We start from the raw sequence: 12,741 nt of genomic DNA, 5'->3' as shown, positions 1-12,741 counted from the left end.
ACCTGTACCCACATAACAAAAAATAAGTACAAAGCCTAGCATGCAAGTATATTTTATATACTGCTACACGTGGACTAAACAGCCTTCCACAGGATCAGGAAGAGGCCCACTATGTCCCTGCCCAATTTCACATTTCTACCATTTGCTTGTTGAAGCGCTAGCGCTGTTCACAACAGGAAGCAAACACTTAAAAGAATAATAATAATAATAATAGCAAGTGTTTGACTCTGTTCATCCTTGAAAGTGGCTCAACTGTTTTTGCTTATGGGTAAAGCCCAAATGTGGGCAATTTGGATATGAAAGGTAAACATGTAAGAAAGGCAGCTGAAAAAAGCCCCTTCCCATGCGAATGCTGAGGCAAACTAATGACAGATGTTGCTACGTGCTATGCCTGAAAGGGAACAGGATTAACAGTGTTGGGCTGAGGACAGGATGAGGCCTATGTTAAATGGATCATTTAAAAATGAAAGTTCATTAAAAACATTATTTAACAAGCTACAAAAAGCTGCACAAAACTTACAGCACATATGGTAACAGGCTGGGATGATAAGGGGGTGGTGGTATTGGCTGCTGGGATCGGTATCTACTGCGCCCTGTGAGTCTTCGAGGCATAAATGGTGGATAAGGCTGTGAGGAGGAAGAAAAGCTTCAGTATTTTCTTGTACAGTTTACTAGTATATTTAAATTAACTGATATTTGGACTATTAGAACTGATTTTTAAAATGCATTAACAAATAAAATTAAAATGTTTATTCAAACACAATTTTGTTAAATCAAGGATTCCAAATTATGCAGCTTCCAGCATTCTGTGTGAAATGGCTGAGATATACAACATACACAGGAAACCCATGCAAAATACGGTAGTCCTTAAAATCCTTCTAAGGCCTGGTCTAAAAACCGGGTTACTACTAGTATAACTATTTTGATTAGTCTCTAAGATGCCACAAGGACTCCTCGCTGTTTTTGCTGATACAGACTAACATGGCTAGCCCTCTGAAACTTGGTTAGAGTTGTGATCTTATGACCTACTGATATGGTTACCCTGGCAAAAGCCTTAGTATGTACACAGCTATACTAGTGTAGAGGGTCTGTACAGTTAGGGCGCAATCAAATTCAGTCCATTTCGATAAATTTCAGTCATAGCATTTTAAAAATAGTCAACTTCAGTGTCATAACCATGGGCGTCCCTACCCAAAAGAAGGTGGGGTGGGCAGTTGCAGTGCTACTGCAGGGGGGTCGTGGGATTCTCAACTCTACTTCTGCGCTGCTGCTGGGGGGTGGCACTGCCTTCATAGCGGGCAGCCTGCTGGGTGCCAAGCTCTAAAGCCAGTGCCACTGCCAGCAGCAGCGCAGAAGTGAGGGACAGGTTACCAGTTGGGGACTGACAGCTGGAGCTGCAGCCTCTCCACAAGGGGAATGACAGCTGGATCTGTGGCCTCCTGCCCAGGTCAGGGGCTGACAGCTGGATCTGTGGCCTCCTGCCTGGGTCAGGGGCTGTTCCAGCCAGTAGCTGCAGTTTCCTGAAAGCAGTTTCCCAAAGGAGAGTCTGACCCAACTCTTAAACCAGCCTCTGCAGGGGAAGAGGAAGTCCTGTCCCTCCCCAGCCAGGCCAGGATTAGCAGCTGGAGCCCTGCCCTTCCCCTACAATAGCCAGATTTCACAGGGAGATCAGATTTCACAGTCAGTGGTGACGTGTTTTTCACGGCCGTGAATTTAGTAGACCACTACTTACAATACAGTTTATTCCCGAATGGGAGTAAGCTAGTCCTCGATATCCTTGTGCTAACATTTCTTACTCTGCTATGAAAATGGAGCAAACGTTAAAAATTTGCCACCTATTTTGAAGTGACATTTAAAAGAGTATCAAATAATTCATTCATTGAAAGGAAAGATCACTAAAGGATTTTGGTGGCACCTTGTCAGTCATCCTTCATGTTTGTGCCATCCATGCAAATGAACTACAATTAGTAGAAGGCCCCTAAAATACCTGATCCTCCTTTTTTTAACTGAGAAATTATTTCAAACAAATTATATAAATATATATGCATATATAAAACCCAGAATTTATGACAATAAATTGACACACTGACACATAATAGCACTCTCTCATTCTTTCCCACAAACACTTCACCTCAAAAAAACTTCTACTCCAAGACAATAAGCTTTAATTTTACTCCCTAGTACCAAGTACAGGTACCAACACTATCAAAATGGGTTGTGTGTGTCTTTATTTATTCTTATTTCTAAGTTATGCATACAAGAAAAACAGAAATGGAGCCACTCACCACTGACTAATTACTTTTTAATACTTCATTCTCTTTTCTATTTCACATAAGCAGCATCAAACTAACTTTTCAATAAATCAGGATGAAAAATCCTGGATATATTTTAACGTTTAGGAGTCATTTATCATTTTTCACAAAGCTTCAAAGATTACTCTTCCCTGTCCCAAAATAGTACAAATCAACAAATCTAAAGTCTCATGGAGAACTGATACTTCTATAATTTGCTAAACCGGAAACACTCACCCTGTTCCCATCCCTCCTACTCAACTTTTAAAAGCTGAACTTTGTACTTGAGAAAACCCTATTTCCCCCCAACACACACAAATGAAGTAGGATGGGCAACAGGGTGGAGCAAATTAAATCAAGGCACTACAGGTAAATAGACACTGAAAACGAAGGCCCTGATGCCGCAAACTTACAAAAATATGTAACTTTAACAAATAGTCCTTTGACTTCAATGAAACGACTTATGTGAAATATGTGCAGATGTGGTTGCAGGATCAGGACGTTAAAATTGTGTTTTTATTAAAATGTTATTTCAAAACAAAACTGCTCAGTGCTAACAGTGAAAAATTATTTACACTTTCAATACATTAACAAAGTGATTTTGGCCCTTGTGTATAAAAAGTTCACACTTTCAAAATTAGGCTACTAAGCCCATTTTAGGCATCCAAGAGCAGGGTTTTCAAAAGCATTTATGTGACTTAAGAACACAACTCCAATTGACTTCAGACTTTAAACCCTGACAGAGGAGTATAACTTGGCCAAAGCATTTCAGCATTCTTAACTACTGGATGTTTGACATATTAAAAGATGGGAGTGGTTGTGAATGTAGCATGGACTATTTGCTTATCAATTTATGTTTGACTTGGTCTCAGAATAAAGATATTAGCGAGGCCATGGACTTGCCTTTTTCAGTACAGGTAAGCATTGTAAGTGTGAAACTTCTTAGCAGGAAAAAAAAAATCTTTAACAAATTTCAAATTTTACCTCACAACCAGAAAACTAAAGAAACAAGCATAAGGTGACTGACAGCAGCAATTCAAGAGGATAAAATGGGAAGTAATGAACTAGCAACATGATTTACTTTGAAAAATGTTTTTTTGTGCACCCTACTGTAGAACATGTCCATACCCAACTGAACTAATCAGGGCATGTCTTCACTGCAACTCAGAGTGCGCTTCCCAGCTCAGGCAGATAGACACATGATAGTTCTACTTGAGCTAACATGCTAAAAATAGCAGTGTAACCACGGCAGCATACGCAACAGCTCAGGTACATATCCATCTGGAGCACCTGGGTACGTATTTGGGAAGCAAGCTTGAGCTGTTGCCCAGACTACTCCAACTGCACTGCTGTTTTAAGCATGTTAGCATGTGTCTGTCTCTCTGAGCTGTGAAGCACACTCCCAGCTGCAGTGCAGACATACTCTAAGTGTCATAGAAATTCATTACAAAACAAGTGCAGCATTTCAACACTATGGTTGTATAGTTTCTGTTGTAGAAGCAGCAGATTGTGCTGGAACAGAAAACGTTTTCTAAGCAACTGGAATGACAGGCTCTCTACAGGTAATGTTTATCAGAAACCATTTAATGATGTCACTAATAAATTACCTTTGACTTGTTCAGACATAGAGATTAAACAAATTTCATTATGCAGTGACAGTCTCAAAAAAAATTTTATTCAGTAATCTGTTTTTTGGTTTTATTTTTTTAATAAAACAGTTGTGATGTACAATAGTAACCCATGCGAGGGTACTGATGAATTGAAAAGCACAGCACGAGGAAGAGGGAAATGCTGAAAGCAATACTTACTACTCCAAAGGACACCTCCTGGTGTAAAGGGTCGTGCGTTAAGAACTGGAGAGGGGCTGAGGGAGTCAATGTTGGTGGATGAGCTGAGGGAGGGTAGGTAAAACCTCCTACCGGAAGGTGTTCTCCAAGAAGTTCTACTTCGTTCTCTATCCTTTGAAGTGGCTAGGAAGAAATAGCGTTTGCTGTATTTAGGATAGTTAATTTTTCCCCACAGATGAGACAAACTTACAGCTTTGTGTTCCCTTGTTGCTGTCATCTTTTTACAGAAGAAATATAACTGATTGGATCCATGGCTTCTGTCATCAATGCTAGTGGAAGAACAACCATTTCTCTATCCCCCAAGGGGTTAAATAAGGATCTAGTACCGAGGTTCCCAAACTTTTCTTATGATGTACCACCTTTCAGATCTACCAAACGCCCATGTGCCTCTACCCTTCTCATCACTGATACTTTGTGCATTCTTCTTAACGCTCCCTGTCTTTAATCATCTGTCCTTATCTCACTGTTACGTACAGATATAGTACAATGTATACAACTGAAAAAAAACTAAGTTCTGAGCTCAGTTAGATGGACAGTTGCTGGGCAAATGTACGGTGACTGGAGGTGAGGAGTCTGTTACCATCTCTGTATCTGTGTTCTCGTACATACATCTTGAAGTCAATTAACTACCATATTTTATATAACAAATTCCAAGAGTTTTAAGCTTTATCTGAGTAGCCTATTATGAAAATGCAAAAAAATAAAATTAATAAAACCCGCCATTACGCAATTTCTCCCATGTACCGCCTTCTCTGATATGTCTCTCGTGCCCACAGTTTGGGAACCCCTTATCTAGTATATAGCAACATTTTCCAGCTAGGCACACTCAGAGGCCAGGACATTTGCAAACTGGAAATTAAACATGGAAGTTACTGTAATTCCCTAAGAACGTAAGCAGCAGCCTGCTCTCCTCATGAAACTAGCTGTGAAACGTCAAATGAAAGACTTTTAGCAAGAGGCTCAAAGTTCTTTTGTCCTTCTGGCTACAGTCTATATCAATGGTTCTCAACTGCGGCACAATCAGCACACAGCTGCGGCCCATGTGACATCCTCAGGGCCATACAAGTAGTATATATATTGGGTGGATGCGGCATACAACACGGAGAGCTGCATATGTAGCCCACAATGATAAATAGGTGGGAACCCCTAGTCTATAGTAAAAATAACCCCTTGAAATCAGCAACCATAGATGATCACGAGGGTACACAGAAAATCACAAGGGTACACAGAAATACACAAACATTTCAGTCAGTGCAAGTTCTTCAATAAAATATTCCAGGACAGTAAGAGGACTTAAGAGTGGGTAGATGGTCAGGATGCGAGTTTGGGACTCACGAGAACCATGGTCAACTCTTTACTCCAACAGAGACCTTATGTGACCTGGGAGAAAGTCACTTTGTGTCCATGTGCTTTGGCTCCCTAGCTATAAAATGGGAATAACTGCACTTCCCCCTACCTCATGGGGAGCCTGTGACAATGAATATACTGAAGAATGGGAGGCGCTATGGGGGCCAGATAAGTATCTAAAATAAACAGATCTTAAGTAAAATCACTACTGGAATCCAGGAGTACTTTAATACTGATCCTCTGAATCAGTAGACTACATATTGGTGGGCGGTATCTTAACTGCCTACTCCTTTAATACAAAGAAGTGCCTAATCCACAGATTATCTCAAAAATGGTTCCAGTTCTCTACTATTTCCTTATAGAATCCATTATCTACATATTTCCAGGTGCCTTCAGCTTCCGCTACAAGCCTGAGCACGTTAAAAATGTTTCCTATGGGAATGCTCATTGTTTGCACGTGAAGTTAGAACTGTTATTCTCCCTCCACCCTCCTCCACCGAAGCCTGCTCCCCATGCCACTAAAACGCAGGGTATGGATACACTGTACTGAGCTTCTGCCTTGTCTTGGTTGCTTTCATAGCCATGTCAATCGTGTATCGCTTTTACACAGGCGTTTTAAAAACAAACACTCTCTTTACCTAGTGGCAGAGAGATCACCTGTTAAATAAGAAGCTTCCGTTCCCCTCTTGCACTTGGGCACCACAATCCTCCCTTGGGGTGCCCAGGTCATTACACCCAATGACTGTATAAGTTCTATCACAAGAGTCAATAATCCTCACAATAGTGAGCTTTGTTTGTGACACTATTTCATTAGAAAAACACTAATATCAGCTCTGCAATGATACTTCGCTGCATTTAACTTCAGAAGCCACTCAATCATTTGTCTATAAAAGGGCAATAAATCTGCTTAGGTGGATCTCTCTCTGGCACCAACAGCAAAGTAAAGGACCGTAAGTGAAACAGTAGAGAGTAGGAAGCACCCCTCACTTTATCCATCCCCCCACAAACACTCTGGTACTAAATTCAACAGATTTTCAGTTCTGTTTTAAATTATTTCTGGGCAGAGATGCAGCAGCATAAGTTCCAGCTCAAAACAATTTTAAGAGGAATTCATAAATAGCATATAACAGCAGGTGAGACTAGATATGCTAATCTTAAGCACTGCTATATTATATATTACGTCTATTATTAAGAAAGGTCAGCCCAAGGATCAGATTAATCTTGGTGTCAAAATTTTTAAAATCCTTAACCCCCTACTGTCTCAATAACTGCCCCTTTACTTCCTGGTTGCAGGTAAATAGCGCCACCCACTTCACAAAACACAGCAGAGGAAACCACTGGGTAGAAACAAAGGGAATGGGAATTTCTGTCCCCTGTTCTACTGAACAAAATTTTAAACTGTAGATATTTCTACAGCACTCATCATTGTAACCCTAAGGGCCTGGCACAGGAGGTGTCAACCCCCACCATGCTGGAGTCACCTGATCTTAGTGTAAAACCACACCTGACTCAGGGGTTCAGCCGTAAGGTGCATGCATAGGCCTGAGCACTTAATCATATTGAAACTGCTCTTTTGTATGTATGTATTAATCAGCTACTGGCATCTTCTCAAGTGCCAGCCAAACAAACATTTAGGAGGATACAGATGACTGTCCGCCATCTCCGAAGAGATAGTAAATGGGGATTATGAAGTCTCACTTTTTGTTAGATGAAATATGTAAAGTAAGGTCACCTAAGCTCCACTTCTGTATGGATTCCTATCATGGAGCTGTTACCCCCTCCACTAAGCTTTCCCTGAGTGGAAGGGCCCCATAACCTTCTCCAAAAAATATCTAGGTTCTCTGGAATGCATTTTCCAGGACACAAGGCACTATGCTTTTTTCCTTTGTCAGTCAAAATTTGCAATTTAAAAAATATCTGTCTGATGTAACTGGATGGAGGCGAGGAGAAAGGGCAATTTACTCCTCACATTCTATTTCTTTCTAGGAAGCAATCTGTGATTTTGTTCCACCAAAACCACTAGACTTTCTCTTCTGCTCCCAGGAGAGAAAACACAACTGCAGAAGAAGCAGGAAATATATGAAAAAGGTGATCATTACTTTAGGCTCTACTGACAGGAGCAAGAGGAACAAGAGTATGTGGACTGAAAAATACTAATAAGACTAAGGTGATTGTAATTTCTTGTATCAGATTCTTATGGGCCATGGACTTCTGCATCAAAAACCTGTAAGAGTTACTGAGTGTCAGGTGCACCCACTTTCCCCTACCATAAAGCCAGCTGAATGACCACCACAAATATTCTAGGAAAGTTAGTTAGTAAAATATGATACATACCGACCGTGACTGTTGTGTTTGGAAGGGAACGAACTGGCCTGGCGGTGGCAGGTGAGGAGGATGGTGCGGAGAGAGGTGAGGAGGATGCAAAAGAAATGGATCACTAGAAATAAGGGGTGGGAATGCTGCGTATGGTACTGGTAAGTGTTGGACTGAGCATGCCTGAAGCATCTGTAAAAGAAAAGAAGAGACCACATTTACAATTTTACAATTCTGCTTCTAACCTCAATATTCCTTTAATTTAGAATAGTTTTGTTGTTCACTAGAAGTGGCATTCAAAGGAAATGTACCACTTGCCTCAGAATGCATTGATTTTTTATATAACCCTAATGTGGTAAAAGAGGTGCTTCCAGTCAAGAACTGAGATTTATTTCAGAGCTTGGATATCACAGGCAAAACCTGAAAGGTGCTGAGTACCCTTCACTTCAGATGAAGATAAGGGGAGTTGAAGGTGCTCCGCATCTGGCAGGATCAGGCAGGACTTCTGACTGAAATACAAGAAGGGGTAGGGGTTACTTACCCCAGTACTTTCTATTTTCCATAACGTATTGCCACCTCAGAACCACATGCCTAACTACATGGTTACACAACCATTTTAAGCAGTTACTTGGACAGACAAGATGGGTGAGGTAATTTTTTTTATTAGACCAACTTCTGTTGGTGAAAGAGACAAACTTTCAAACTTACAGAGAGCTTATCAGGTCACCCAAGGAAGTGCTCTGTGGAGGCTCGAAAGCTTGTTTTTCTCACCAACAGAAGTTGGTCCCATAGAAAGTATTACTACACTCAAATATCCTGCGATCAACACAGCTGTAACAAGTTTAGGTATAAATATTCCAACCCCAAGCATCGCTCAGTTCTTCTCTACCTCCAGAACCCTTAACTTCTGAAGCACAGGAGAGGTCATTATGGCTCTGTGGAGGAAACACACCCTAAGCTCTGCAGAAGGTAGTCCCTCTTCTCTCCTTTGAAATTGCCTGCCTAGGACACGCTACAGGACACTAGGTAGTATGTCCTCCGGAGAAGGGCAGCAGGTTGAGGAAAGGAAAACATTTCATGGAAATTTTAATTTTTTTAAAATGGAAATTTCAAAACTTGAAAAAGTTTAACCAGCTCTACAGTTTATCTTAAAATGGAAAAAAAAATAGTCCAAAGTGTTCCCTTTTCCCTGAATTTTTCAGATAGTTCTAAGGAGGTGGGCCAAGGAGCACTGCAAACTGAATGACAATCAAAGCACTGTCCCCCCTCCCAAAACAAGCATCTGCTCTGAACACAGGATTGAGAGAATCTTCATTTGTGAAGGCGTGGAAAGAATTTCGGAGAGGAATCCCATAAAGTTTCTGTTAAGGGCATACTGTGGATACTTGCCACTGAAGCATCCATACTCCCTAGTGAATGAGCCCTGGGAAGTCAGATACAAAATGTAGGCCAGCTTCTAACAGGAGCACATGCACAGTTTTATGCACCTAAGACAGTCCTTCAGTTGAGATGGCCTGATCTTTAGCCTTCCAGAGGCCACGGACTGCTAGGCTTCCTAAGGAGGGACAGAAATTTTGATATCCACAGGAAGTGACTTCACTTCCCTCAGCATGGTTATGGGGCTCTGGAAAAATGCGGGCCTTGAGACAGATCTGAAGATTATACAGGGTAGGACTACCATCAAAATCCAGCTCCAAGACTCTCCTGGCTGAGCAGACAGTCCTAAGACAAGGGGAAAAGGGGTACAAAGAGCAAGATCCTATGGACTCAGAAAGACTCTTGGTAATTTTAGTGGAAACCAAATTCACATCACAGGGATCAGCAGGCTTCCAGATGGGAAGCATCATAATTGTAAGATCCTTTAACTTGTTACGCCAGGGAATGGAAAAAGCCATCCCTTTCTTAGAAACACCGTATGCAGAAATAGCCATAACTGTTGCGAAGACATCAAATAAGAGGAAGTCTCTTCAACACCAATTACACTTAAGAGTGTAACACTTCCTAGTGAAAAGGGTCTGGACTCTTCACACTCCAACAGAAGAAAGTAACCTTGCCCTAGAAACCCATCATGTTGTCAGGTGAAGCAGTCTGGGCGCTGGGTACAAAATCCAATCTTTCTGCTGGAAGAAGTGTTGTCCCAGAGAAAGATGATTGGTAGTTAGGGACCGGGGCACTAGTCTGGGACTTCGGAAATGTACAGGAAGCAGACTTCCTGCATGACCTTGGGCATGGCATTTAGCTTCTCTGTGCCTCAGTTCCCCATCTGTACAATGGGGATGATCGTACTACCCTACTTCACAGAGGTATTGTGAGGATAAATACATTCAAGATTTGAGGTGCTCTGCTGTTATGTTAATAGGGGCCATAGTCAGAAAAAGAAAATTGCAATAAAATCAAAACTATAAAGTTTTTAAAACTACCAAAACCCCCCCTTCTACTTTTACATACAATTTTTACTACATTTTATGAATGCTCTAGATGGCAATGAGAGGAACCGAGGGACTGCTTGCAAGGGATGCAGTATTCATACCCCTGCACAATAGAATACAAGGCTAAAGGATCACATATACACTCTGAACTGCCAACTACTTTCTAAAAAGGTGCCATGGTGAGGCACACAACTCCTGCAGTATGGCTCTGTGCAGGCAAGATCATGAAGGAGAACCTAAGAATGGGGAAAAACAGGTTTTCAGTACAGCAGTGAATAAGTGCTGTGTGACTGACAGTTCTGCCTCAACACAAATGTGCGCAAAACAATCAGCACTGCCTTTACTGATTGGAGGAGGGCTGCTAGAAGGTGCCATGAATCAGTTCCCAGTGGCTCAGTATGTTGCCTCCAGCACACTTCCACCTCTGTAGGCCCAGGAGTGATGTCAACACCCAACACACTGTATATACTGATAATACTGACTCTGCAGATGGTGAAGAGATGTCCCTTATGAGCAAATGCCAGTACCTGAGATGTAATCAACCTCACTCTAGTACTACCACTCGTTATTTGTATTGCTATAGTGCTCAGAAGGCCTCATCAATGACCAGGACCCCTCTGTGTTAGATGCTGTACAAACACTGAAGTCCCTGCCCCAAGTCGCTTACAATCTATGTATAAAACAAGAAACAGATGGATAGGGACGGGAAGTACAAGTGAACTTGAGATAATAGTGGTCAGCATGATGGGCAGTAGTCTTTGTACTCTAGGAGCCTAACCATTGTTAAGTTTCGTGTTGGCATCACTGAGGTCACGACCCTCCAAAAATCAATGTTTACATAAGATTAATTTGATCTGAATTTTGATTTCCCTTGAAATGCACTATTAACTGTCCTTGACCATTCACCATCATCGACTGCAACGCACTTTAAGTGGCAGCCCACAGCCTTATCTTGTGGTAAGAGGTTATTGTAGTGCAAATGAATTTTTATTGTGTACCATAAACTGAGGATTGGTTCTCTGAATTAACTGAAGATTAATTTATATACTAGAACATTAAGTACTATGGTACAGCAGTTTGGTGGAGATTCCTGAAGCATATTAAAACAGACTTCAATGACGACGTCTTTAAATAAATATTAGATAGCTTTTCTAAAAGCTTGCAATAGCTCAAGCAGAAGTTACAGCCTTGATGCAGGAATTACTGGGTAAAGTTCTATAGCCTAGTCTAACCTCCTGTGTAACAAATCATCATAATGGTCCCTTCCGGCCTTAAAACCTATGAATATTGATCTTATTCACACAATCACTATTATTCAATATTGAGAAAAATATCTTTATTGCTTACCTCACAATACACTGAGAAAACATGTCAATTCAGCCTATTTTATTTCATTCTGTGTGTTTATTATATCTATGTATTAAAGCTGGAGTGTGTAGTGATCACTACAGGTAAAGATGTTTGGCCATTTCCATTCTAATAGACCTTTTCCAGTTGCTTATATCTAGGGCCAATGTTTTCCAGCAATGAGAAAATGGTAATTTTGGATTTTCAAAGCTGTTTATTTCAGAAATTTCAGATATGCATTAATACAAAAATATTGTATTGTACTGTAATACCGAGGGCTAGAGCCAGCTCCACAGTGGAGGTGGGGGACAGATATGGGGAACTGAGGGCTAGTGTCAGCTGTGTACTGGGAGGAAGGGGGCAGGAGCCAGCTGTGTGCAAGAGAGGAGCAGGGGAGAGGCACTGTGGATACTGCGGAGAGCAGGTGCAAGTGCTGTCTGCTCTGCAGCATGACCAGGGAGCCCTACATTCTGCTTCTGTGCCCTGCCCACCCACGGAAAGCTCTGTGGCAGTTTTGCTGAGCCCATGCCCGTGTGAGGAGGGGAGAAGTGGGCAGCGAATCTCCGCAGTAGCCAACCCTCAGCCTCTGTCCTGCACTTTGTGGAGTCAGGTGTCTCAGGGGCTAGCACCAGGGTTGCCAGATTTATACTGCATTAATAGCCCAAAGTATTTAAAAACTAGCCCCAAAGCATCCCAATCTATTTATTGAAACAAAGTGGGAAGAGTGCTGGAGGGGTGTGCATGTATGTATTAGGAGGGGTATGTTGGCTGGTCTGGAGGGGGTACCTGTGGGCTCACACTCTAGGTGGGGAGCGAGAAGAGGGCTGACCCTGCATGCCCCACCCATGCATCGACTCTGCCATGTGGATGCAGTAATGGAGGTTCTTCAAGATGCGTGTCCCTGTGTGTGCTCCACTTTAGGTGTTCTTGCGCCCCTCTGCTCCTTGCCACAGTGGCAGGGCGACTGGTGCAGGCCCAGGATGCAGAGCCAGCCTGTCAGTCAGTGCCTCCCTGAAGGGCTCTCCCCCCTCCCCAGGGTAAGGAGCTGGGGCCTGGCTCCACCAATCCTGCTGGGCAGAAATCGGGGAAGGAGCGAGAAGAGGGCTGACCCTGCATGCCCCACCCATGCATCGACTCTGCCATGCGGATGCAGTAATGGAGGTTCTT

At 42.2% G+C, this 12,741-nt stretch overlaps 1 protein-coding gene across 2 annotated transcripts in view; it reads right to left on the bottom strand.

Moving 5' to 3' along the window:
- Positions 1 to 12,741, bottom strand: part of RNF38 (ring finger protein 38) — a 219,225-nt gene that overhangs the window by 26,811 nt on the left and 179,673 nt on the right. For both annotated transcript variants that reach the window (XM_050943104.1, XM_050943105.1), the window contains 3 exons: positions 7,820 to 7,990; positions 4,100 to 4,261; positions 521 to 627 (listed from right to left, as the gene is read on the bottom strand). In XM_050943104.1, coding sequence (XP_050799061.1) covers positions 521 to 627; positions 4,100 to 4,261; positions 7,820 to 7,990 — 440 coding nt within the window. The remainder of the gene's footprint in view (positions 1 to 520; positions 628 to 4,099; positions 4,262 to 7,819; positions 7,991 to 12,741) is intronic.

Source organism: Gopherus flavomarginatus, chromosome 3 (genome assembly GCF_025201925.1).
Source record: "Gopherus flavomarginatus isolate rGopFla2 chromosome 3, rGopFla2.mat.asm, whole genome shotgun sequence".
Classification (NCBI taxonomy): Eukaryota; Metazoa; Chordata; order Testudines; family Testudinidae; genus Gopherus; species Gopherus flavomarginatus.
This window is presented reverse-complemented; position numbering and strand designations above follow the sequence as displayed.